At 41.1% G+C, this 27,646-nt stretch overlaps 2 protein-coding genes across 2 annotated transcripts; one reads left to right on the top strand and one right to left on the bottom strand.

Annotated features, from left to right (window-relative positions):
• Positions 1-2,025: 2,025 nt before the first annotated feature.
• LOC147496283 (uncharacterized) lies at positions 2,026-3,306 on the bottom strand. The gene has a single exon (XM_086562525.1). The coding sequence runs from the start codon at positions 3,304-3,306 to the stop codon at positions 2,026-2,028; it is 1,281 nt and encodes a 426-aa protein (XP_086418651.1).
• Positions 3,307-24,916: 21,610 nt separating this feature from the next.
• Positions 24,917-26,669, top strand: LOC147496282 (uncharacterized). Its single transcript, XM_086562524.1, has 4 exons — positions 24,917-25,168; positions 25,220-25,924; positions 26,034-26,186; positions 26,313-26,669. The coding sequence occupies exons 1-4, from the start codon at positions 24,917-24,919 to the stop codon at positions 26,667-26,669; spliced, it is 1,467 nt and encodes a 488-aa protein (XP_086418650.1).
• The last annotated feature ends 977 nt before the right edge of the window (positions 26,670-27,646 follow it).

Below are 27,646 nucleotides of genomic sequence, written 5' to 3'. Positions count from 1 at the left end.
CCCCATTGACCTGACATATTACCAAGTTCGAATCTGAATACACTGTTAGCTCTCTGACCCCCAGATCTCTGGCCAAGTCTAAACCTGATATTACTGCCGCATACTCAGACTTATTGTTCAACGCAGCAAAACCCAATTTCATTGATAATTCTAGTCGTGCATTCTCAGGCGTGACCAACACCCCTCCCTGTGTCGGTAGCGGACCCATCTGTAAAGACTCTACATCTATTCCTCATGTCCCAAGGATCCAGCGGGTCATGGTTTTGATCCACCTCTTGTTCCATAATCATCTCTTCCCCCCAAGTGGGGTCCTCGGTTGGGAACTCGGCCATGGCTTGCGCCTTTTTCGCGGTCCTGGCTTGGTACTCAATGTCATATGAACTCAACATTATAGCCCATTTCAACATCCTACCTGATTTCTTCGCCTTCAAGGTCTGTTTTAGCGGCAAATTGGTCACCACTACCACGGAGTGAGCATCAAAATATGGCATCAATTTCAACTCCGAAAAGACCAGAGCCAAGGCAAACTTCTCAATCCTACTGTATCTTGTCTCAGCGTCTAGCATGGCCTTGCTCTGGAAGTACACCGGTCTCTCTGCCTTATCAACCACCCTGATTAGAACTAAACTGATCGCATGCTCTGACACCCCCAAGTACAAATACAGCTTCTCCCCCTGCCCTGGACGTGATAAGATCGGTGCCTTCCCCAAATACTCTTTCAATTCATGGAAAGCCTTTCTGCATGCCGCGGTCCATTGGAAGTCGGTCGTCCCCCTCAAGAGTAGGTATAGAGGACGACATTTATCGGAAGACTTTGATATGAACCTGTTGAGGGTTGCGACCCTCCCGGCCAGTCTCTGCACTTCGTCCACATTCTGTGGGGATGTCATTTCTAACAAAACCCTTATCTGGTCTGGGCTCGCTTCTATTCCGCGGTAGGTGACAATGTATCCCAAAAACTTCCCAGATGTCACCCCGAACGTGCACTTCTCGGGGTTCAAAATAAGCTTGTGTCTCCGCAGTATCGAGAAAGTTTCACTTAACCCTGGCAAATGCTCGTCCTCAGTTATACTTTTCTCTACCATGGCATCTATATAAATCTCCATTCCATTTTTTATCTTGCTTTCAAACATCTTCTCCCCCACTCTCTGAAATGTTGCCCTCGCATTCTTTAGCCCAAAAGGCATTCTGGTATAACAGTATGTTTCCCCTTCCACTACGAACGCGGTCTTCTCTTGGTCCAGGCCGTACATCATCACCTGATTATAACCCATTGAGGCATCCATGAATGATAAAATCTTGAATTCTGCAGTTTGGTCCACCAACTCATCTATCTGCGGCATGGGGTAGCAATCCTTTGGGCACTCCATGTTGACATCTGTAAAATCCACACACATTCTCACCTTCCCGTTCTTTTTAAGGACCGCTACTATGTTAGACAACCACTCAGTGAACTTACATTTGCGGATGATACCAGCATCCTTCAGCTTCTTCACCTCATCCCGTCCTTGCGCGTACTGCGGTTTCACGCTCCTCATCTTCTATTCTACCGGCTGAGCCCCTTCCCCTCATATGTAATCTATGGAACGCGAACTCCGGATCTAACCCCACCAAATCCTCAATGGTCCATGCAAACACATCGTTGTTCTCAGTTAATAAGGCAACCAACTTCGCCTTCCAACTTTCTGACAAACTTGTTCCCATATTCACAAACTTTTCTTCCTCTGCAATTCCTATATTTACTATCTCAATCTCATCCATTGTCTTGGCCCCAACGAGACTCCTTCTCGCCGGTCACGGTCTGTAACTGCTGTGCAGACTTGTCGCCTTTCTCAGCCGCCTCCTTTTCTGGTGTGCGGACTAGCCCTTTCACCATAACCTACTAAATATTTTGAGTCGTGACCTGATCACCTCTTATCTCATATATTCCTCCATTATTTGGGAAGTAGATCACCTGATAGTATGTGGATGGGATGGGATGGCCTTCATCTCGTGAATCCATTTTTTGCCCAAGATCGCGTTATATTAGGAACTGGTATCTACTATCATAAAACGGCTAAACAATGTCACTGGCCCTGCTGTCACTGGTAGCAACAATTCCCCTAACGGCTCCGTCATACTGCCGTTGAAGCCGAACAAGTTGGTTAGGGGGGGCTTCATCTGCTTACTATCAATGCCCATCTCTTCCATCGCTCCCTTGAATAACAGTTCCACTGAGATTCTGCAGCCTATCAGGACCTTTTTTACCATGTAATTTCCCATCGCGATGGTGATTACCATCACATCCTCGCATGGCGCGGCCACTGACTCCAAATCTCTTAGTGTGAACTCTATCCTGTCGTTCCTTTTTTTGGCTCCCGGAATAGGCCTTGGACCACTCAGAATCTCATTTACCTGCTGCAAACTGGCGGTCCTCCAAATCTTATCTCTGTGTGCATTCCTCCACAATGTTTCTCCACTGAAGATAACATTTATTGTACCAAGGATCCTGGCCGCGGCTGGGACTCTTTCTATCGGTTGTGTCTCTTTGATGAACTCCTTTAACTTCCCTCTCCCAATCATTCTCTCTACCAACCACTGCAGAGCAAAGCATTCATTAGTAGCGTGATTCCAGACCTGGTGATATACACAACATGGCTTTCCTTCTATTTCCCTGGGTGCACCCCGCAGTGCTTTATAGTACTGCTGCCCATTGATTAATGGCAAGATCTCCTCCAACGTTTTGTTCAGCAGAGTGAGCTCCATTTTGCGATAATGTTTTCTTTCCCTATACTCTATTCGGGCCTGTTCCCTGACTCTTTCTGCTTTCTGTGTTTCTCCTCTATAGTTTCCCACTTCTCGTGCCGCGATCCTTTCTCTGTCTCTCCGATCCTCTACTCCCACGGCATGTACGGACTTCTCAAGTTTCTTGTGTTCCTTACTATTCCTCTGCAAAATATCCTCATACCTTATGTACCTCTCTACCTTCAGGTATAAAGCGTGTAAAGTAGTAACCTCAATCTTTGACACCGACTCATGAACCCTGGTTCCCTGTTTCAAACCATGCTGGAACAAAATGACCACGGTGCACTCATCAAGGTTTTCCACTCGTAGTGTCTCTTCTTTGAAACGGCATAGGAAATCTTTTAGCGTCTTAGTGGGCTTTTGCTTGACATTAAAGGGATCCGCGTCATCCACTACTCTCTTCCTTTGATGGATGAAGTGATTTACGAAGGCCTGCTCCAGCTCCTCAAACCTTCGTATGCTCCGTGACCCCAATCGATAGTACCAATCTGAGGCTCCCCCTTTCAAATTGGTTGGGAACATCATACAGCGGAGTCCATCGTACTTCTCCTCTTACCATAGCGACATCTGCTGCCTGAAGTGGTGTAAATGGTCCGCCGGGTCTCCTTTCCCATCGTATCTCTCGAACCGGGGTTGTGTGAACCTCTTTGGTACCTCAGAGTTCCAGACTGAGTCAGGCAGCGGATTCTTATTCAAACTAGCTACCACCTTCTTTGCCGCGCCGTGCTTTTCCTTTTACGCCGTGTGGTTCGCTTCTCTATCTCTTTCGATCATCGTCTACACCATTTCCATGGTAATGCCCCCGGTATTGTTCGCTATGTTCTCTCGAGGCAGTTCCATGCCTTGTCCTTCCACTTCGCTACCCTCGGGTTCTGCTGCATCTGTTCCCCCTTAGGTGGTCTCCCTTTCTCTCCTCAACTCATCATTCTCTTCCCTCAGTCTTCCTATCTCCTCCTGGAGCAATCTGGTCGCCTCTGCCTCTGTATCTGCGACTTCCTCTTCTGGCATCTCCTCATTCTCAATATTCCCCACTTCTTCCTCTCTGACTTCAGCTCTCACTCTTCTAGGTCTCCCCCTACCTCTTCCTCTTCCTCTTCCTCTTCCCCTCTTAGCTACAGGAGCCATGTTCTAACCTTTCCTTTTTCTTACTAAGTCGTGGACTACCTCGTCCCCACAGACGGCGCCATATGTATGAACCTAAAAGATCTCTTACAAGAAACTAGTATTCACAGTAGAAACATAAATGTCTCAACCTCTCCACTCTCTCTTTTTCCTTTCCTTTTCTTTCTCTAGGTTTATTGTTCCCTTTTTTTCGTCCTCTCCTCTCTCTCCATCCGTCGATCCCTTTTCAATCCTCTGGTCAGCTTTCTCACATCTGTCCACCTAGGGTTCTGCGGCCTCGATCCCATGCACCCCCTTCCTTCTTTCTTACCTTGCAGTCACTTTGACCCGGTCACCCCCTGGGTCCCTTGCACGTGCGTGGCTCACGCTCTTCTAGAAGGTCGTGGACTTGCTTAAGTGTTTCGTGTTCTCCACTCCTTATTTCACTTCGGGCCCTCGGTCATATCATTTCTTTGGTCCCAAATTCAGCTGATACAGGAACCTCTTTGGAAAGTTTGAGTGTATTTCTAATTCTTATATTTGGAGAGTTTGAGTGTATTTCCAATTCTTATATATTTGATCAAATAAAAAAAATTGCTAAAAAATAGGTGATTTGTAGAAACTAATTCCCTATTACAAATCATATAATTTTAGTGTCTATGATAAAGCATCGACTTATTTCGAATATATCCTTAACACGACCTCAAAACATAGTTAAAAACAATTATACAAAAAATAACATCACAAAATATATAATAGAAAATGAAAAAAAATAAATAACAGCAAATCAATAATGACAAATATTTTAAAAAATATATAATACTGAATGAACCTAACGTCAAAAAACAATTAATGGGGAACCAAAAATTGAATGCAAATGCATCGAACTAACCTCAAATAATATTTAATGGAAAATCGAAAACTGGATGCAAATGCAAACATTAAACTAATCTTAAAAAGTAATTAATAGAAAATTTGAATATGGATACAACTGCATTAAACTAACCTCAAAGAATAATTAACGGAAAATCAAAACTTGGATGCAAATACATCAAACTAACATAAAAAAATAATTGTCAGAAAATCGGAAACTGGATGCAAATACATTGAGCTAACCCTCAAAGATTAAATTAACGGGAAATCAGAAACTAGATGCAACTGCATTGAACTAACCTCAAAGAAAAATTAATTATAAATTGGAAACATGATGCAAATGCGTGGAACTAATCTTAAAAAATAATTAACGGGAAATCGGAAACCAGATGCAACTGCACTAAACTAATCTAAAAAAATAAACTAGATGTAAATGTATTGAACTAACCTCAAGAAATAATTAACAGGAAATCGGAAACTGGATGCAAATTCATTGAACTAACCTCAAACAATAATTAATGGGAAATCGGAAAGTAGATGCAAATGCAACTTTATCAAATAATAAACAAGAAATCGAAAACTGGATGCAAATGCATTAAACTAATCTCATAGAATAATTAATGGGAAATCAGAAACTGGATGCAAATGTATAGAACTGATCTCAAAGAACAATTAACAGGAAATTGGAAATTGGATGCAAATGTATTGAACTAATTGAAAAGAATAATTAACGAGAAATCAGAAACTGGATGCAACTGCATTGAACTTATCTTAAAAAATAAATAACGGGAATTGGAAATTGGATGCAACTGCATTGAATTAACCTCAAAATATAAATAACGGAAAATCAGAAACTGGATGCAAATGCATCGAACTAACCTCAAAACATAGTTGGGTTATATGTTGTGGGAATGTCTCGATAATTATAGTTTTACATTTAAAATGATGTTTATTTTATCTCTTTTCGTATGATTGGGAACTCCTTGCTATTCAAGTAGCTTCAATATATATGAACTTCATATTATTAGGCAATCTCACAAAACTTCAATCAAACTTCTATTATTAAACAACAAAATGAAGTTGGAGGGTTTTATCAAAGGTGAGTTCTTTTTTTTTAATGGATGGCCGAGTGAGGTTTTAACGTTATAAGAAATTTGGTTGAGTGATCAATATAATATTAATATATAATAGTTCTGCATATTTGCAAATATTTTTCAGAATAATTAATATAACAACACCCGTTCGTAGATAATCTTTAAAGATTCTACATAGTGAGTCATGCATAATTTAAAGAATAATTAATGGGAAATCGAGAACTGGATAATCTTCGATGATCCCACATAGTAAATCAAGCATAATTTATTTTTTATGTCATGTTTGCAAGGACACTACAAATGGATTAGTATAAGTTAGTATTACACACCACATTGGATAATTAAAAGTAAATCGGAAACTGGATTGAAATATATAACTGAGCTCAAAGAGTAATTAACGGGAAATTGGAAACTTTCTGCAAATGCAATAAACTAAACACAAAAAGTAATTAACTAAAAATCGGAAACTGGGGGGCAATTGTATTAAACTAACGTCAGATAATTGTATCAGCCTATTTTGGGGCCAAGGAGTTGGCATGCCTGCAGGTCTGTAGTAGCAAAAGGAAAGATAAGAAGAGATGACTCGTGGGGTGTCAGGGTCAAAGGAGAGGCAAGATAAGAAAGAAGAAACGGGAAGTATGGGATCGAGGCCGCGAAACCCTAACAGGACAAGTGTACAAAAGTTGACCGATGGATGGGACATAGATGAATGGATGGGAAGAAAAGGGAGAGGATATAAAAGGAACAGTGAACCTAAGAAAGAGATCGAAAGAGAGAAAAGAGAGTGTAAGAGAGGTGAGAGACTAGAAATACCAGTAGGGATTTTTCAGGTGAATACATTTAGCGTCGTCTGTGCAAACGAGTTAGTCCACGACCTAGTGAGAAAAAGGAAAGGTTAGAGCATGGCTCCTGTAGCTAAGAGGGGAAGAGGAAGAGGAAGAGGTAGGGGGGGACCTAGAAGAGTGAGAGTGGAGGTCAGAGAGGAATTAACGGGGAATATTGAGAATAAGGAGATGCCAGAAGAGGAGGTCGAAGATAAGGAGGCGAAAGCGAGATTGCTCCAAGAGGAGATAGGAAGGCTGAGGGAGGAGAATGATGAGTTGAGGAGAGAAAGGGAAACCACCCAAGGGGGAGAGAATGTAGCAGAACTCGAGAGTAGTGAAATGGAAGGACAAGGCGTGGAACTCCCTCATGAGACCGAAGCGAACAACACCGGGGGCTTGCCATGGAAATGGTGCAGCCGAAGATCGAAAGGGACATAGAAGCGAACCGCACGACGGAGAAGGAAAAACACGGTGCGGTGATAAGAGCCCAAAACTGTAGTTTTAACCCCTTAACAATAATACTTTTATATCAATTATGCGAGTAATAAATAAGAGTTAATGCTAATTATGTGTTTTTATGTATTTCAAACATTGAAGTCAATTATGTGCAGAAATGTGCCACTTTGGCGAGATAAATGAGCAAGAGTTGGTTGTTAAGAAGTTCTGTGATTAAAGGCCAAGATTCAAGGAGAAAAAGCCTTTGTAAAGCCCGGTCAAAAGCTGAAAAGTCAAAGTCAACGCGGGCAAAAACAACATACAAAAGTCAGCAGAACTTCCAAAGACCGTATCTTTGGACTTAGGCCTCAGAATTGGGCGTATCTTATGTCAAAACGACCGATTCGGAATGAGCTTTCCAATGGTCCAAATCTTGACACAATCGGAGGAGCAGAAGTGGATTAAAAGTTTGTTAAAGTCAAAGCCAGCTGGAAAGGACCCTGTGGATTGAAGAAATTGGGCTTTGGGCTCGATTTTCCGGCCCAAAACATGGATCCTCAGCCCATGCACGAAAATGTGGATCTGGTCTCCTCCATTTCCACAGACAAGACTTAGCTCATAAGTATCAATTAGCTTAGGATAGAAGGTAGCCATTAGAGAATAATCTAGATCTAGTTTTGAGTTTTTGAATTAGTTAATTAATTAGTTTTCATTCCATTAATTAGTTTCATTCCTTGTTTTAGATTAGTTATTGGAATCATTGTTTATCATTCATTAGATAAATAAAATAGTTAGTTCTTGATAATTTCGATTTTGTTATTTAAAATTGCTTAAATCTAATTTCAATTCTTGTTTGTTAATGATTTCTTAGTTGTTAATTTAGATTTCAATTATTGTTTAGTTGAATTTAATCAAGTTAGAATCTTTATATTATGTCTTATTCAATTTCGATTGGAAATGAGAGCATAATGATTCTAGGCTAAACCTCCATTAGAGGGGTTGAAGAAGCCTTGATGAAGCTTGATCGTTGTTAACTTAGAAATTGTCATGATAATCTATTCAATTCTAAAAAGTAATTAGTTCACCATGAGAATGGGTTTGGTTGTTTCACATGCTAGTTATTAATTGGTAGAGATGCCATGTATAATTAGGGATTAGAATTACCATTTTGACATGCGAAGCATTGAAATTTGGATCACGACGAATCTTTGTTAGTTGATTAAGTCGAGTTAAGGTGGATTCAATCCCCCCTAATTCTTTATCTAGATTCAAACCTTAGTATTCCATAGCATTCCGTAGTTTGAATTAGCGTATCTTGTTATTAGAATTCACATCGTAGTATAATCCCACCATTACTCTCATTAGACTTTGGATAGATTCACAATATTAGAAAACATTGAATGCTAAAGAACTATGAGTGGAACGAATCTTCTATTCCAACTCTATTTCAATAGTATCGAGAGTAGAAATTTTTTATAAGAATTGTACTCGTAAAAGTTTTAGTTTTACTTGTGTTTGAATTTCATCTTTTATTTGTGAGTAGAATTATTCATTTTTATCGTTTTGTCAAATGGCGCCGCTGCCATCTTAGTTCCCTTTAGTATTGTTTTCTTTAAAATTGTTAGTTTTACAAAGTCCCAAAACCCACCCACCCTTGTTTGATTCTCACTGTGGTTGGTCGTTTCAGCACTGAAAATTTTCCTCGCAAAATTACAAGGAGCGTGATGATATGCATACCGGCAAGCTAAATTGAGCCACCAGCCTTTGCCAAGGCAAAACACGAAATACCGCGACCGAAGCCCTAGACCTTGAGTTTTTTCCTGAGCGTGACCCACCCCTTACGAAGGCTAAATTGGAGCGCCACCCGCGCCTAAACGCCTGGAACTCTAGCTTGACTCGAAGCGCCACCCGCCCCTACGTGAGGGCCTATCCCGGCGAAGGACCGACTCTCTGCTGAAACCGCCCGATTTCCACAGTTTGTTTTCAAACTTCCATTTCTTTCAAGGTTTTTAGTGTTCTAACTTGTTATACACACTGAGCACGCGTAAACAAGATGTTATTCATAAGCGAAGCAGGGAGGCATTCAAGTACTCTCCTCTTCCACACCTCGCATCTCCTGTTAGAGGTTCATACTAGCACATCAGGATTGTTTGGAGTGTTGTTGTGTTTCGTTAAGATTGCCTTAGCCTTACATGAGATTAAGGTCAGGCCGAAGAAAAACGCCTAACGTAATCAACCGGCAACGTCAACAAACACGCCTTTCTAGTATACCACTCACTACACCTCTAGCTAATATACCACACACACCACCTGAAATAATGGCTGAAGAAAGAGAGTATCCTCTTTTTGAATTTTACAAAGCCTTGAACGATAGCCCTAAATCTTGCATCGTTCTATTAGACCCAGTGGGGGATTTCCGAATCCCCCCAAATATATTTAATTTGTTACCCGTTTTTCATGGGTTAGACCATGAAAAGCCTTATCAGCACATGCATATGATTGACCAAGTCCTTACTACATTCCACCATCCTACGGTGGGTGCAGAACAAATTAAACTGAGGGTATTTCCTTTCACTTTAGCCGATAAGGCGGCGTCTTGGTTAACTGCCCAAGCGCCTAATTCTGTGGACTCGTGGGCTAAACTTGTTCAACTGTTTATAGAACATTTTTACCCACCACTGAAGACCGATGAAATACTTTCCAAGGTTCATTTCTTTTGACAAAATCCTCATGAATCGTTTTCAGAGGCTTGGAATCATTTCACCGATCTACTTATAGAGTGTCCACACCATAACCTCGCGAAAGACACGCTAGTTCGTGCCTTTTTCAAAGGACTGTTACACCACCACAAGGAGGTGCTTAACATAATGAATGGGGGTAGTTTCCTCAGTAAGGGAGCCTCAGAGGCTTATAAATTTTTAGAAGATCAAACTAAGCGTAATAATAAATAGGGGGGCAGTGACGATATCTCCCGTTCCGCTAGTTCTTCTATAACAGTTAAGGCCGCTGGTATGTTTAAGATGAAACCCGATCCGGAACTTAAAAATTTAATCGAATCTTTCACTAAAAAGGTAGAGGCTATTTCTGTTCAACAACAACCTATTCCCATCATGAATGTCAACTCCAATCCATGTAATTTCTATTTTAGTCCAGAGCATCCCGACTCCTATTGCCCTCTCGCTTACGAACAACAAATATTACAACAAGATAACGTTTGCTCAATTAATAGTTATCCTATTCCTAACGCCCCTTGGAGACAACATCCCAACTTCAGTTGGAGAAATAATCAACAAGTAACACCTCCAGGGTTTAATAATCAAAATGTTAGGCCAACAAACAATTACAACCAAGGTCCACCAAGGCAAGGACAAGGTCAGGTAAATTATAATTATAATAACTAAGCTCAACCACGACAAGGACAAGGTCAGGGTAATTATAATAATTATAACAATAATAATTATAATGTTAATAGAGGTATCGTTCTGGTTAATAATAATAACTATAAAAATTCACCAATTAATAATCAACGTGACATAATTCCTGTCACACAACCTATAGCTAACACTCCTCCACAACCGGATCATTTTGATACCTTTATGCAATCTCAACAACAGATTTTACAAGCCATCCAACTTTCCTTATAGCAGTTAGCACAAGAGAAAGTATAACCCAAAGGTGTGTTTCCAGGACAAGCAATACATAATCCTAAAACAACAAACACAACCTTTGAGATGAACAGTAATACTAGTATGGAAAATGCAAACGTAGGTGAGCTAAATGTCATCACCACTCTCCGTTCTGGAAGAGTGGTTGATAACAATGTAACTATGCCTATAGTTACCCCACAAATAGTCCCTACACCGGAGATTGAACTAGATACCGAAATAGAAACTGAAGAACCTACCCCTGTAGAGGTACCAGTTAAACCACAACCTAAGAAACAGAAAGCAAAGGTTAGACATCCACTTGATCCATACGCTAAATATAGAGAGAAACCATCGTTTCCCCAGAAATTAGCTCTGTTAAACAGGGATACAAACTTTGACGAGATTAGGAAAGTTTTCAAAAATCTAACGATAAACCTACCCTTTCTCGAAGCAATTAAAAAATTACCTCACCACGCTAAGTTTCTTAAAGAGTTGTGCACTAAAAGGCGCAAGACAAATATTCCTAAATACGCCTTTTTAACGGAACAGTTTCCAACTTTAACAGAACACAACAGAATCGTTAAGTACAAGGACCCTGGTCGTCCCACTATACAATGCACCTTAGGAGATTCCCACACGACGACCGCTTTACTAGACCTGGGGCGAGTGTTAACTTACTCCTGTATTATCTATAGAAACAAATAGGTCTACAAGATATGCAACCTACTAAAATGACGTTGCAATTAGCGGATCGATCTATTAATTACCTTAAGGGTGTGGTTGAAAACGTGCTTGTTAAGGTCCAGGATTTCTACTATCTTGCTGATTTTGTTATCCTCGATACAGAAGTCGCTAATGACTCTGTTCTAATCATCTTAGGGCGTCCCTTCTTGGCGACTGCCAACGCGCTTATAAATTGCCGCGATGGTTCGATGTCCTTATCTTTTGTCCATCTTTCTATTGAGATAAATGTTTTTAAAATGATAAAATAGTTACCAGATTCGTCTATAGATGGGGAGGTTAGCATGATCGAGAGCTTAGCTCAAGATTACTTTAATAACACATTTTCAGAAAACCATATGCATAAATTCCTTTCTTTTGGAAGTTCAGATTTTGTCGATGACTCCTACTTAGAGGAAGTCAACACCATCTTCGAGTCTACACAAATCGTAGACCCTTCTGTTGCTCCATCTACAGAGTTTGAAGACCTGCTGCCTAAGCAAGTATTCATTACTCAAGATGAGGACCCTCCAGAAGCATTTATCGATATTCCTTTCACCCCGGTGCTTAAACCTCTTCCTCCTGAGTTAAAGTATATTCAACTTGATCTGGATGGTAGTCATCTAGTAATTATATCTTCTCTGTTATCTAAGGAGGAAGAGACACATTTGATCAGGGTGATTAGGGAACATCGTTCTGCGATTGGTTGGTCCCTAGCCGACATTAAGGGAATTGACCCTAATGTATGCACTTATCGTATCCATTTGGAGGATAACACAAAGACTTCTCGCGAACCTCAATGTTTCTTAAACCCTGCCATGAAAGAAGTGGTCAGGAAAAAAGTCTTACGGTTACTCGATGCGGGTATCATATACCCAATCTCTGATAGCGAATGGGTCAGTCCCATTCATGTTGTTCCTAAGAAATCAGGGATTACCATAGTACGTAATGCCAAGGGTGAATATGTTGCCACGCATGGTCCTATGAAATGGAGGATCTGTATTGATTATAGACGTTTAAATGCCATGACACGAAAGGATCATTTTCCTTTACCCTTTATAGATCAGATGCTTGAACGCATAGCTGGTCATGCTTTTTATTGTTTTTTGGATGGCTACTCTGGTTATTTCCAAATTAATATTGATATTGATGACCAAGAAAAGACTACCTTCACATGTCCTTTTGACACGGTGTGAAGAGAAAAGTCTGGTTTTAAATTGGGAAAAATGTCATTTCATGGTGAAAAAAGGCATAGTACTAGGTCGCATAGTATCTAGTGATGGCATCGAAGTAGATAAGATAGCGACTCTACCTATACCACGGACTGTCCGTGATATTAGAGCCTTTCTAGGCCATGCAGGTTTTTATAGGCGTTTTATAAAAAAAAAATCGAAAATAGCTAGGCCGTTAACTAATCTGCTTTTAAAGGATGCCATCTTTGATTTTAATTTTAACTGTAAATAGGCTTTTGAAACTTTAAAAGCCGCCTTAACTTTTGCACCCATTATACAACCTCCGATTGGTCTAAACCTTTCAAACTCATGTGTGATGCTAGTGATTATGCGGTTTGGTGTTTGTCTTTGGGACGTAAACTAGATAATAAATCCACTGTTATTTATTATGCTAGTAAAACTATAAACGATGCTCAAAGAAATTATACAACTACTGAAAAGAATTCTTAGTCTGTCGTTTATGCTTTAGATAAGTTTCGTCCCTTATTTGGTTGGTTCTAAGACTCTAGTTTACACGGACCATGCAGCCTTTTAGGTACTTCTCGCAAAAGAAGGATGCTAAGCGAGATTAATCCGATGGATTCTTCTCCTGCAAGAGTTCACTTTAGAAATAAAGGACAAAAGAGGGGTTGAAAACGTAGTTGCCGACCATTTATCTAAACTTACAAACGACGATGATAGTGATTCTGAGTCCATACCAGACTCTTTTCCTGATTAGCATCTGTATGCTATTTTTTCTACACCATGGTATGCTGACATTGTAAATTATTTAGCGTCTGATGTTATTCCTTATGATTGGTCAAGAAATGAATGTAAGAAGTTCTTGGCCAGAGTTAAGCTATACTACTGGGATGAGCCCTACCTTTTCAAGTATTGTGCGGGTTAGATTATTCGTCGTTGTATTCCCCAATGGGAATATAATGAGGTTCTCTCATTCTGCCATGACAAAGAATGTGGTGGCCATTTTAGTGGTATGAAAACAGCTGCTAAAATTCTTCAATGTGGGTTTTATTGGCCTACTCTCTTTAAAGATGCCCAAGTGCATTACAAAACGTGCATTCATTGCCAACAACTTGGGCGAATTACGAAGTGTAATATGATGCCATTAAATCCAATTATGGTGGTAGAAATTTTTGATGTATGGGGCATTGATTTCATGGGTCCCTTTCCAGTTTCCCACGGTTTCATTTATATTCTAGTTGCCATGGACGACGTGTCTAAATGGATAGAGGCCATCGCTTGTTGAAGCAATGACCATAAAACAGTTGTGTTTTTTGTTAAAAAGTATATTTTCTATCACTTTGGCATTCCAAAGGCCATCATTAGTGATGGTGGAACACATTTTCGCAACAGAGTTGTTGCATCTCTCGTGAAAAAGTATGGAGTTACACATAAGGTAGAAACTCTGTATTATCCACAAACTAGCGGACAAGTAGAAGTTTCTAATAGGGAAATCAAAAAGATTTTAGAAACAACTGTAAATCCTGATAGGAAAGACTGGTCAAAGCGCTTATCCGATGCCTTATAGGCATATAGGACTGCTTTTAAAACTCTTATTAGTATATCTCCCTTTAGACTTGTATTTGGAAAACCTTGTCATTTGCCCGTTAAATTGGAGCACCGTGCTATGTGGGCTATAAAAAATATTAACTTCAATTTTGATGAGGAGGGTGTCAAGCGCAAGTTGCAATTGAATGAGCTTAAAGAAATCCATAGCGATTCTTATGATCTCGCGAAGGATTATAAAGCTAACATGAAACGTGTTCATGATAAGCAAATATTGCACAAAGAGTTTGTGGTAGGTCAAAAGGTCTTACTTTACAACTCTCGTCTACATATTTTTCCAGGGAAATTAAAAACCTGTTGGTCTGGTCCTTTTCTGGTTACTGAAGTCACCCCTCACGGGGCAATCACTTTGGTAAATCCCAAGGACAACAGTACCTTTCAAGTCAATGGCCAACGGTTGAAACATTTCCACGAGCTTTTGTCCCCTGATGTAGAGAAAGTCCTTTTACAGGACCCTATCTATGAGGACTGACCTTTTCGTGGTGTACTTCCTTTCATTTTCATATATTGGTAAGTGCACCATTCAGGTAACCGGGCCCTCCCTATAGAGTGTGTGGCTGTAAGTACCGGATTCTAAGTCCACGTTTAACATAATTCACGTTTTCCACTCGTGCATGTTGTCTCGGTTTTTGAGTCATGTTCCTCTATGGTGTGAATTATACATTTATTACTTTCTTGTTTTTCTTATATTAAATCTTATTCATCAAAAATAAAAATTGTTAAAATCATAAAAATAGAAATTTAGGAAGTCTCGGGAATCTGACTTTAAAAGACCCACTTTCAAAACAAATTTTCTAAACTTCGTTGCCAAAAATTTGTTTGGGGGTGGGGTGTTTGTTTTGCGTACTGGATTGTTCAACTTGCCATTTGTGTTGCTTAGACCGTTTAATCGTATTCCGACTCGGGTTGACATGATCTATTAATTTAGAGTTCATTCGTTCGCATAACTTATGTTATGCACGTACTTTGAGGCATTTTCCATCTTCTTATATGTCATCCACAGTCAAAATAGAATGTTTTATGGATTATTGGATTGGAAATTCTCTCCTGATAATTTCCATATCTCATTCGCAAAAATCGGACCGGTAACGAAGCGGGAATTTTAGTTTGAAGTTGCGCTAAAAATTGAATTTTTTTGGGAATCGAATTGGGCTTGGGCCCAAGCCCACAGTACAACCCAAGAACACATCGCGTTCTTCTTCTTCATCTTCCCACTTCCGCCATTAACAACTTTCAAAGCCTAACATAAAAAAAAAAAAAAAAAAAAAAAACCTCAATACACCCACGCCCACAATACAATCCCAACTTCAAATCTTCTCCAAAATATTCCTCCACCAATCCTAACAATTTCCACCACCGAAAACCACCAAAACTCAAAGAATTTGGAACTGCCGCACCACCACCGCGCCACCACCATTGTTTTGTTAGTGAGGGAGTCTCAAACTCCATCCCCACATTCAATTTAAACCCCCAAATCATCCCGAATATCAATGGCTCAAAGACGGAAGATTTTGCCGGAGCACGCGTTTACTGCCAACCACTTCGCGCCGTTTTACAGTGACGAGATGGTTAGGAGAGATTGGAGTGGTTTGTGGTACTCGATAGACGATTTTTACCATGAAGATTTGGTCTGACAGTTTTATAGGACGAGGGAGTTGGATTGGAATAGAATTTTTGGTAAGGTGGCCGGGAGGAGGAGAGAAGTATCTACTGGGTTGTTGGCTGAGATTTTAGGCATTCCGCTTAGACGCCATCTCGATGCCACATTACAGGAATCCCAATTTACTGGGATCGAGCCTTTGATGAACGCGACTGTTTTGGAAAGGAACTACAATGCGAGCTCGCATTGTGTTCGCCAGTCGTCTCTGAGAACCAACCAGCTGGCTGTAGCTAAGTGGTTTGGTAGGAATCTCATAGGGAAGGAGAAGGTCAGTGACATCAGTTTGAACTGCCTTCACGTTCTATGGATACTCCAAGAGCAGAAGTATGAATTCTATATTTTAGAGTTTTTGAGTAACATGATTAGGGGAGTTGGGAAGAGTATTGCACCTCTCCCTATTTTGATAACGAAGATCATGATGACCTTGAGAGCGACTCCGACGTCTGATAGGATTTAGCTGAAAGAGTACAGAAATCCTCATATTTATACGGAGTGTATCCAAAAAGTTTGGAGGTTGCCTAAAGAGAGGGTACTTGAAGAGGATGACTCGGAGGATGAGGAGGACACGACATGTTTTGATGTCGATGCCTTGGGGTGGTGTAGGTCGGATGCAGAACGCATGACTATGATTCATCGTGGCATGCGTTCTCTCAATACTATTTACGAAGACCTCTGGACTCAGCAAGCTACCATCCATCATAACTTCGAGACTCGTGCCCAGCGCGAGAATGAGCGTTGGGAGGAGATGAAGGCCGAGATGGAAGCTCAGCAAAAGTTCCGAGCAGATATGCTTGACCACTACCCACCCCACGGGGGTTCTTCTACTGAGGAGCAGTCTGTGAGGCACGAGCATCGTCGCCGCAAGACGGATGGCTCTGGCCCATCAGGAGCTCAGGAGCCATCTCCTTCTCAGGTGCCTTCCACTGCCAGCAGTGAGTGGTTTAGGAATATTATGAGTTGATGTTGTTTTGTATTTGCTTTTTATTTAGTTCGGATGTTAATTTATGAATTCCGTAGTTAAATTTGAATTTGGTTGTTAAATGTTGTTTGAATTTCAATTTTAATATAATATGGTTCTTTTCAAATTGTGCATTGTTTTTATCGTTAATCCCACCTTCCCGAATTGTTTGGAGGTGGTATTATTTACTCTAGCATGATTTGTTATATGATCCTCCAGTTTAGAATTTGTTTTGGAGTGAGGGTTGAGAATATTGCCGATATGGGCATACCTATGATTAGATGTTGTGGTAGGATGAAATCTAAAAGAATTTAGAAGTTACTATTCTAAATTAAATCTAAAAGATATTAGGGTTGTTTTAGAATCAAGAATATGAGTTGTTTCCGTTTTCGGTTTTGAAAATTTTTTGTTTCCGACAATTGCCTTAAAGCTTTTTGGCAACTTCCCGATTCGTTTTAGCAACTTAAAACCTATAAAAACTTCATTCATTCTACACTCACAACCCACACTACACCTCACTTTCATCTCTCACCTTTCACTCCCACGTTTCCTATTTTTCTTCTCCATTTTAGCAACTTCAAGAAATTTCGGAGCGTGCCTCGCCCATGGAGCGCCACTGCCCTAGGGCACGCTGTCGGCCAAAATTTCATCGTGAGCACGACCATTCGCCTTACCAAGCCCGAGTTGAGCGACTGCGCAAAAACACTGGAATTCCAGTTTTCATCTTGAGCACGACCCGCGCCCATCCTAGGCAAAAAGTGAGCGTGCCCTGCGCCCAAGTGCCTGGAACTCGAAATTCACCAGAGTGCGACCCACGCCCATCCCAAGCATAGGTTGAGTGCACCCCGCGCCCTGACCCCCGTGGGCACAAAAAACTCCAATTTTTTGTGGGCTGTTCCAAGATCGTTGCAGCTATTTTAGAGAGTAGTTTTGTGATGACTTCTCCTATAGTAATACCAGAGCAGTCTTTCGAACACTTGTTGGGGAGCGAGACTTATGGACATTGGTTCCGCGAAAGGATCATGCAGTTCGGATGGAGGCATCTTCTGGTAAGTGAAGACGACTTGTATTCACCTAACCTTACTGAATTTTTTTATAATAATGTTAAGTTCTATTACCAGGATGGAGAACAAGAATTCTCCGTCACGGTTGATGACACACCACTAGAATTCAATAAGTATGTGGTAGCGTTAGTTTCGGGAATACCAATACCTGATCCTATTCACACGTGGGGATATATGACCGATAATGCAAACCTCTATGACTATACATATTTCCATGAGTATTATGGGGGAGGGGTATTTCGTATAATGGACCAAGGGCGTTACAACATAGCCCTTGGTAACTTGTCCCTAAATGTAGGCACCACTATGTTATTCATCCTGATGAATATTTTAGGGGATTGGCAGTTTACCTCTGCAAATAGTACCGCTGGTGACGTTTTCCTTGCTTTAGCTGAGGGACGTCGCCAATATGACATTCCCCGAGTATTAGTGGCTAGTCTTAATAGAGCCCAAAGCATGCGACATAAGTATCTTCTTATGTCTGTTTTGGTTTGCCGCATCTTGCTCAGTTGTCTACCAGAATTCTGTACCCAGTTCATGGATTGGAAAAGGGTTGAAGTCATGAGACCCACCAATTGGGTGGTTCGCTCATTTCGAGTAATGACTTGGCTGGGATGGCAGGTGCAACCTCATTTGGTTGCTCCTTACACCCCCATCAGACATAGTAACACTAGACATGGTTAGCACAAGTTGACGACACACAACGGCGGGCTTGGCAAGTTATCATGGCATGGCAGGATGCGAAGGAACCTCCTCTCTTTGGAGAGGGAAATGAGGATGAGGCTTAAACGGGAGTTAAGGTTAGTTTTTATTTCAGTTAGTGTCTACTCATGTCCCAAGCAATTTGATTCTTATTAACCCCATAACGGGTGGAACTCATATCGAGTTACGTCAGTTTTTATTTTCTATATTATTATGTTTTAACCTTGTTTTGCAGATGTTCCAAAATTTCACGCGTTTCCATGGTATTTCTCTACCCTATTTATTTAAATACTTTGAGGACAAAGCATGCTTCTTGTTTAGGGGGAGGCATAGAAACACGTGTAATTAATGCATCTGTTAGGATATAGATATGTACAATATGCACTTGTTTTCTAGTTAAAAAAATCCAAAAATTTTAAAAATATTAATAAAAAGTTTATGATGTACACTTAGAAATATTGGTATTGATTTCCTTTTCTAGGCCCTTGATAATCTAGAAATCTCACGTAGCTTTTGTATTATAATAGTTTTTAGAAACTTAGGTTAATATGTAGGTAATAATCCTTGCATCTATCTATAAATATGTTACATGAGTATCTATGATTGTTGGCAGTAAGTTTCTGAAATCTATGCTAGAGTACTTATTCTACAAATCCTGTGAGAATATAGCCTAAAGCCTTATATGAATGAAACATTTGATAAATGACACAAGGGAGAAGTAAAATCCAAATAGAGAAATCACACGTCCACTTGCTTGATCACTATACCATATCCTAAGTGAGAATTTAGGCCCTCTTTAGATTGATATAGCCAGAAATTCAAACCTATGAATTATTTTCCACTAGTCGCCCATCTGAGCCTTTCTTTAGCCTTTCATAACCGCAAATCCTTTACCCTGTTACAAAACAAACAAAATAAAAAAATAAAAAAAATCAACCTACCCAATTCTTTGAATAAGTCTGAGAATAGAGATGAAGAATAGAAAAGAGAAAGACCTTTGAAATCAAGAATTTGTTAGTCGCTTCAGATGAGAAAAGTAAGTTTCCATCCAAAAAAAATAAAAGAAAATAAAGAGTTAGAACTCCAAAAATATAATCAAGGAGTCAAAAGCCAAAGAAAAAGAAAAAAAATATGGCTAAGGATGGAAACAAAGTGTAGAAGCAAAAGTAAAGAACAAGGGTTTCTCTAGTTACATAATATGAAGCCTCTATTATCTCAGACTTGTCCTTTTTGAATATCCATTTCCTTCCTTCTTAAACCATATCCTAATCCCCGCAACACCTAATAATGACCTCTAGCTCAATTAGGAATAGGTTAGTGTGATAGTAAGTGGCAGATGTGTTCGATCGACTCCGGCTTCCTTGTGTGTCATTGAGATTGTAAGGTAAAGTGTGCCCACTGCACACTGGAGTAGCGAAACTTGAGTGGAAAAATCAGAGTGGTTTTTGTCTTGACATTTATTTGAGGACCTACTTAAGGACGCTATTCCGAGTTTCATAAACGGGCATGCTAGTGCATTTCATAGTATTACTCATTGTATATATGTTTATTCGTAGATGATTGATTATTATGCATATATTAGCTTAGGTTTCAACTTGATTATTCTGTATTCATTGCTAGTGAGATGTATAGATAATTGAGACATAGATAAGAAAACAATAGTTTTATTTCTGAGTCCTTATAGTATAGATGAAGTTTGTGAGTACCTTCACTAGAAAACTTTCACGAGGCTATAACTCATCCACTAGGGAATTCCTAGTAGTTTAAGGCCTTGTTGCATATGGTCAATGCAATTGCACTCGGCGAAACGAGATTAGTTAGAACTCCATTTTTGGTCACTTATGCTAATTTCTCATATTTGCTTGAGGACAAGCAAAATACTGTTTGGGGGTGGTTTGATAAGAGCCCAAAACTGTAGTTTTAACCCCTTAACAATAATACTTTTATATCAATTATGCGAGTAATAAATAAGAGTTAATGCTAATTACGTGTTTTTATGTATTTCAGACATTGAAGTCAATTATGTGCAGAAATGTGCCACTTTGGCGAGATAAATAAGCAAGAGTTGGTTGCTAAGAATTTCTGTGATTAAAGGCCAAGATTCAAGGAGAAAAATCCTTTGTAAAGCCAGGTCAAAAGCTGAAAAGTCAAAGTCAATGCGAGCAGAAACAGCACACAAAAGTTAGCAGAACTTCCGAAGATAGTACCTTTGGACATAGTCCTCGGAATTGGGCGTACCTTATGTCAAAACGACCAGATCGGAAAAAGCTTTCCAATGGTCTAAACCTTGACCCAATCAGACGAGTAGAAGTGGACGAAAAGTTTGTTGAAGTCAAAGCTAGCTGAAAAGGACCCTGTGGACTGAAGAAATTGGGCTTTGGGCTCGATTTTCCGGCCCAAAACATGGATCCTCAGCCCATGCACGGAAATGTGGATCTGGTCTCCTCCATTTCCACACACAAGACTTAGCTCTTAAGTATCAATTAGCTTAGGATAGAAGGTAGCCATTAGAGAATAATCTAGATCTAGTTTTGAGTTTTTGAATTAGTTAATTAATTAGTTTTCATTCCATTAATTAGTTTCATTCCTTGTTTTAGATTAGTTATTGGAATCATTGTTTATCATTCATTAGATAAATAAAATAGTTAGTTCTTGATAATTTCGATTTTGTTATTTAAAATTGCTTAGATCTAATTTCAATTCTTGTTTGTTAATGATTTCTTAGTTGTTAATTTAGATTTTAATTATTGTTTAGTTGAATTTAATCAAGTTAGAATCTTTATATTATGTATTATTCAATTTCGATTGGAAATGAGAGCATAATGATTCTAGGCTAAACCTCCATTAGAGGGGGGGTTGAAGCCTTGATGAAGCTTGATCGTTGTTAACTTTGAAATTATCGTGATAATCTATTTAATTCTAGAAAATAATTAGTTCACCATGAGAATGGGTTTGGTTGCTTCACATGCTACTTATTAATTGGTAGAGATGCCATGTATAATTAGGGATTAGAATTACCATTTAGACATGCGAAACAGTGAAATTTGGATCACGACGAATCTTTGTTAGTTGATTAAGTCGAGTTAAGGTAGATTCAATCCCCCCTAATTCTTTATCTAGATTCAAACCTTAGTATTCCATAGTTTGAATTAGCGTATCTTGTTATTAGAATTCACATCGTACTATAATCCCACCATTACTCTCATTAGACTTTGGATAGATTCGCAATATTATAAAACATTGAATGCTAAAGAACTAGGAGTGGAACAAATCTTCTATTCCAACTCTATTTCAATAGTATCGAGAGTAGAAATTTTTGATAAGAATTGTATTCGTAAAAGTTTTAGTTTTACTTGCGTTTGAATTTCATCATTTATTTGTGAGTAGAATTAGTCATTTTTATCGTTTTATCACGCGGCAAAGAAGGTGGTGGCCAGTTTGAATCAGAACCCGCTGGCTGACTCAGTCTGGAACTATAAGGTACCAAAGAGGTTCATGCAACCCCGGTTCGAGAGATACGACGGGAAAGGAGACCCGACGGACCATTTACACCACTTCAGGCAGCATATGCCACTATGGCAAGAGGAGAAGTACGATGGATTCTGTTGTATGATGTTCCTAGCCAGTTTGAAAGGGGGAGCCTTAGATTGGTATTACCGACTGGGGTCGCGGAGTATACGAAGGTTTGAGGAGCTGGAGCAGGCCTTCGTAAATCACTTCATCCATCAAAGAAAGAGGGTAGTAAATGTCGCGGATCTCTTTAATGTCAAGTAAAAGCCCACCGAGACGCTGAAAGATTTCTTGTGCCGGTTCAAGGAAGAGACACTACGAGTGGAAAACCTGGATGAGCGCACCGCGGTCATTGCGTTCCAGTATGGGTTGAAACAGGGAACCAGAATCCATGAGTTGGTGTCTAAGGGTGTGTTTGTTATGATGGAAACACTATGGAAAGGAAAGGAAAATAAGAGTGGTCTACCTTTTCCATAGTGTTTAAGGCGTTTGTTTACCCATGGAAAGGAAATGGGCTTTTCCATATGGAAACAAAATCATGGAGATGGAAAAAGGTTTTGTGTCCTTAGCTAACCCCTGAAAATTTTGTGGAAAGGAAAGGAAAGGAAATAGATAGATAGGGACTTACTACTAATACACCCATGACCCAACAATATAATTATTCCTTTCCATAGCTTTTTCAAACAAACATGATTATTCCTTTCCCCAGTTTTTACTTTCCTTTCCCCAGTTTACCAAACACATACCATTTAAAATTATTTCCTTTCCATTCCATTCCATAGTGGACCACCCATTTTATTTCCTTTCCTTTCCATGAGTTAAAATTTAACAAACACACCCTAAGATTGAGGTTACTACCTTACACGCTTTATATCTGAAAGTAGAGAGATACATAAGGTACGGGGATATTTTGCAGGGGAAGAGTAAGGAACACAAGAAACCTGAGAAGACAGTACATGCCGTGGGGATGGAGGATCGAAGAGACAGAGAAAGGACCGCGGCACAAGAGGGGGGAACCTACAGAGGGGAAACACAGAAAGCAGAAAGAGGTAGGGAGCAGGCCAGAAGAGAATATAGGGAAAGGAAACCTTATCGCGAAACAGAGCTAACTCTGCTGAATAAACCTTTGGAAGAGATCTTGCCATTAATCAATAGGCAGCAGTACAATGAAGCACCACGGAGCACACCGAGGGAAATAGAGGGAAAGTCGTTTTGTGCATATCACCAGGTCCGGAATCACGCTACCAATGAATGCTTTGTACTACAGTGGTTAGTAGAGAGAATGATTGGGAGAGGGAAGTTAAAGGAGTTCATCAAGGAGGTGCAGCCAGAAAGAATTCCGGTCGCGGCCAGGATCCTCGGTACGATAAATGTTATTTTCAATAGAGAAACGTTAGGGAGGAATGCACACAGAGATAAGGTGCGGAGGACCGCCAGTCTGCAATAGATAAATGAGGTTCTGAGTAGTCCAAGGCCTGTTCCAGGCACCGGCAAGGGGAATGACAGGATAGAGTTCACACTGAGAGATCTGGAGTCAGTGGCCACGCCTCACGAGGATGTACTGGTGATCACCATCGCGATGGGAAATTACATCGTAAAAATGGTCCTGATAGACTGCGGAAGCTCAGTGGATCTATTATTCAAGGGCACGATGGAAGAGATGGGCAAGCAGATGAAGCCCCCTCAAACAAACTTGTTCGGCTTCAACGGCAGCATGACGGAGCCATTAGGGGAATTGGTACTACCGGTGACCGCAGGGCCAGTGACAATGTTTACCCATTTTATGATAGTAGATACCAACTCCCAATAAAATGCGATCTTGGGCAAAAATTGGATTCACAAGATGAAGGCCATCCCACCCACGTACTATCAAGTGATCCGCTTCCCGACTAATGGAGGAACATATAAGATAAGAGGTGATCAGGTCACGGCTTAAAACATTCAATACGTGACGGCAAAAGGGCTAGTCCGCGCACCAAAGAAGGAGGCATCTGAGAAGGGTGACAAGTCTGCATAGCAATTACAGACTGTGGCCGGCGAGAAAGAGCTGCTCGTCAGGACCAAGGCAATGGATGAGATTGAAGTAGTAAATTTCGGGGTCGCGGAGGAGGAGAAGTTTGTGAATGTGAGGAGAAGTTTGTCATAAAGCTGGAAAGTGAAGTTGATTGCTTTATTGACTGAGAACAACGATGTGTTTGCATGGACAATCGAGGATTTGGCGGGGTTAGACCCAGATTTTGCATGCTATAGATTGCATATGAGGGAAGGAGCATGACCAGTACAATAGAAGATGAGGAGTGTGAAACTGTAGTACGTGCAAGGAATTCGGGATGAGGTAAAGAAGTTGAAGGACGCTGGTATCATTCGCGAATGCAAGTTTACTGAGTGGCTGTCTAACATAGTAGCGGTTCCCAAAAAGAATGGGAAGGTAAGAATGTGTGTGGATTATACAGACGTCAACAAGGAGTGCCCAAAGGATTGCTACCCCATGCCACGAATAGATGAGTTGGTGGACCGAGCCACGGAATTCAAGATTTTCTCATTCATGAATGCCTCGATGGGCTACAATCAGGTGATGATGTACAGCCCTGACCAAGAGAAGACCGCGTTCATAGTGGAGGGGGGAATATACTGTTATACCAGAATGCCTTTTGGGCTAAAGAATGCGGGGGCAACATTTTAGAGAGTGGGGGAGAAGATGTTCGAAAGCAAGATCAGAAAGGGAATGGAAATCTATATATATGACATGGTAGAGAAGAGTATGACTGAGGACGAACATCTGGTGGGGCTAAGCGAAACTTTCTGCATACTGGGAAGACACAAACTAATGTTGAACCCAGAGAAGTGCACATTCAGGGTGACATCAGGAAAGTTTTTGGGATACATTGTCACTTACTGCGGAATAGAGGCGAACCCAGACCAGATAAGGGCACTGTTGGAAATGCCGTCTCCACAGAATGTGAAAGAGCTGCAGAGAGAGGGTCGCAGCTCTCAACAGGTTCATATCGAAGTCCTCGAATAAGTGCCGGCCTCTGTACCTACTCTTAAGGAGGATGACCGACTTTCAGTGGACTACTACGTGCGAAAGGGCTTTCCAGAAATTGAAAGAGTATTTGGGGAAGGCAACGATCTTATCGCGCCCAGGGCAAGGGGAGAAGTTGTATTTGTACTTGGGGGTATCAGAGCATGCAATAAGTTCAGTGCTAATAAGGGTAGTAGACAAGCAGAGAGGCCGGTGTACTTCCAGAGCAAGACCATGTTGGTCGCCGAAACAAGATACAGTAGAATTGAGAAGTTTACCCTGGCTTTGATCTTTTCAGCGCTGAAATTGAAACCTTATTTTGATGCTCACACGGTGGTAGTGGTGACCAACCTGCCGCTCAAACTGGCCCTGAAGGCAGAGAAATCAGGTAGAATGTTGAAATGGGCGATAATGCTGAGTTCGTATAACATTGAGTATCAAGCCAGGATCGTGGAAAAGGCACAAGCCATGGCTGAATTTCTGGCTGAGTTTCCAGCCGAGGATCCCACCTGGGGGGAAGAGATGACTATGAAACAGGTATCCCAGAGGTACATATTGCTGGATGGGGTGTTGTACCGGCGGAGTACGTGTCAGCGGGCCGTTGCTGAAATGTCTGGGACCGCGAATGGCGCAAAAAGTGCTGGGCGTGGCGAAATTCATGAAGGAGATTGTGGGAGCCATTCGGCGGGGAGGACGTACTCATCACAAGACCGGCTCATTCGACACCTGTGGGTACTTTTGGCCTCACATGAAGAGAGATGCAACAGAATATGCCAAGAGGTGTAAGAAATGCCAAAGCTTTGCACTGCTGATACTTGTGCCCACTGAACTTTTGCACCAGGTTTATAGTCCATGGTTGTTTGCTATGTGGGCGTTGGACATTGTCGGACCCCTGTCCATGGCGAGCGGCAAAAAAAGGTTCTTGCTAGCCGCGACAGATTATTTTACGAAGTGGGTTGAAGGTGTGGCTCTGCAGCAGGTAAAAGAGGAACAGGTGAGGAAGTTCCTGTAGGAAAATGTCGTATGCCGGTTCGGACTCCCGCACACCGTGATCGTGGATAACAGTACACAGTTTATAGGGGGAAAAGTGAAAGCATTTCTCCAAGCGTTCGGGGTAAAGCAAGGGTTCTCGGCCCCCTACAATCCAGAGGGGAATGGGCAAGCAGAGTCCTCAAATAAGACTATAATGAATAATATGAAGAAAAAGTTAGAGGAGCGCAAAGGGTCCTGGGCAGAGGAGCTACACAGGGTACTCTGGGCATACCGCATGACTCCGCGGACTTCTACCGGGGAATCGCCATTCGCTATGGCTTATGGAGTGGAGGCGATGATTCCGGTGGAAATGATGGCCGCGACAACCAGGACCAATGCTGTTGAAGCAGTAGTTAATGAGAAAATATTAGCCGGGGAGTTGAATCTTACAGAGGAAAGAAGGGATACCACAGGAGGTTGCAAAGACAATATAACAAGCGGGTGAAGCCACAGAAATTTAATGTTGGTGATCTGGTGCTTCGGCGGGTAACCCCAGCCACCAAGAAAGAGACAGATGGAAAGTTGGGCCCCAACTGGGAGGGACCATACATCATGGTAGATGCTGAAATGACCGGGGCCTACAGGTTGTAGACACCCCTGGGAGAGAACATCAAGCGACCGTGGAATATCAGGATGTTGAAAAAGTTCCATGAGTAACTTTGTATATAGTCTTTCTTTTGTTTATTATGAAATGGAAGTCTATTTGCTTCGTAATATGTGAACATCAAGCTTTGTAATGGTATTTTGAGCCCTTTGGAATGTCAATGAAAGTGATAGCAAATTTCTTCTATCTGATTCATGTTTATTCGTTTGTATGTGGATTAGGCCAAAGACCGTGGATGATGAGGTCCAAATTCAACTTGGGGGCTAAACTGACCTGCCCCCAACATCTCCATACTCAACTTGGGGGCTAAACTGATATGCCCCCAACTTCTCCATATTCAACTTGGGGGCAACTCAGGTTGCCCCCAACATCTCCATAGCAGTGGACGATAGGGTTAACATTCAACTTGGGGGCTAAACTGACCTACCCCCGACATCTCCATACTCAACTTGGGGGCTAAACTGATCTACCTCCAACATCTCCATATTCAACTTGGGGGCAACTCAGGTTGCCCCCAACATCTCCATGACTGCGAACGATGAATTGTGGACGATGAGGTCCGAATTCAACTTGGGGGCTAAACCGACCTACCCCGAACATCTCCATACTCAACTTGGGGGCTAAACTAATCAGCCCCCAACATCTCCATATTTAACTTGGGGACAACCTGAGTTTCCCTTAACATCTCCATGGCAGCAGACGATAGGGTTAGCATCCAACTTGGGGGCTAAACTAACCTGCCCCCGACATCTCCATACTCAACTTGGGGGCTAAACTAATATGCCCCCAACATCTCCATATTCAACTTGGGGGCAACC

Source organism: Coptis chinensis, chromosome 5, assembly GCF_015680905.1.
Source record: "Coptis chinensis isolate HL-2020 chromosome 5, ASM1568090v1, whole genome shotgun sequence".
In the NCBI taxonomy this organism is placed as follows: Eukaryota; Viridiplantae; Streptophyta; class Magnoliopsida; order Ranunculales; family Ranunculaceae; genus Coptis; species Coptis chinensis.
This window is presented reverse-complemented; position numbering and strand designations above follow the sequence as displayed.

Excerpts from the sequence above, each read along its gene's own strand:
- LOC147496283 (XM_086562525.1), bottom strand. The coding sequence starts at position 3,306 with ATGTTCCCAACCAATTTGAAAGGGGGAGCCTCAGATTGGTACTATCGA.
- LOC147496282 (XM_086562524.1), top strand. The coding sequence starts at position 24,917 with ATGGTAGAGAAGAGTATGACTGAGGACGAACATCTGGTGGGGCTAAGC. Across the intron at positions 25,169-25,219 it reads AGGGTCGCAGCTCTCAACAG|GAGGATGACCGACTTTCAGT; the intron begins GTTCATATCGAA and ends CCTACTCTTAAG. Across the intron at positions 25,925-26,033 it reads GGCTCATTCGACACCTGTGG|GTTTATAGTCCATGGTTGTT; the intron begins GTACTTTTGGCC and ends CTTTTGCACCAG.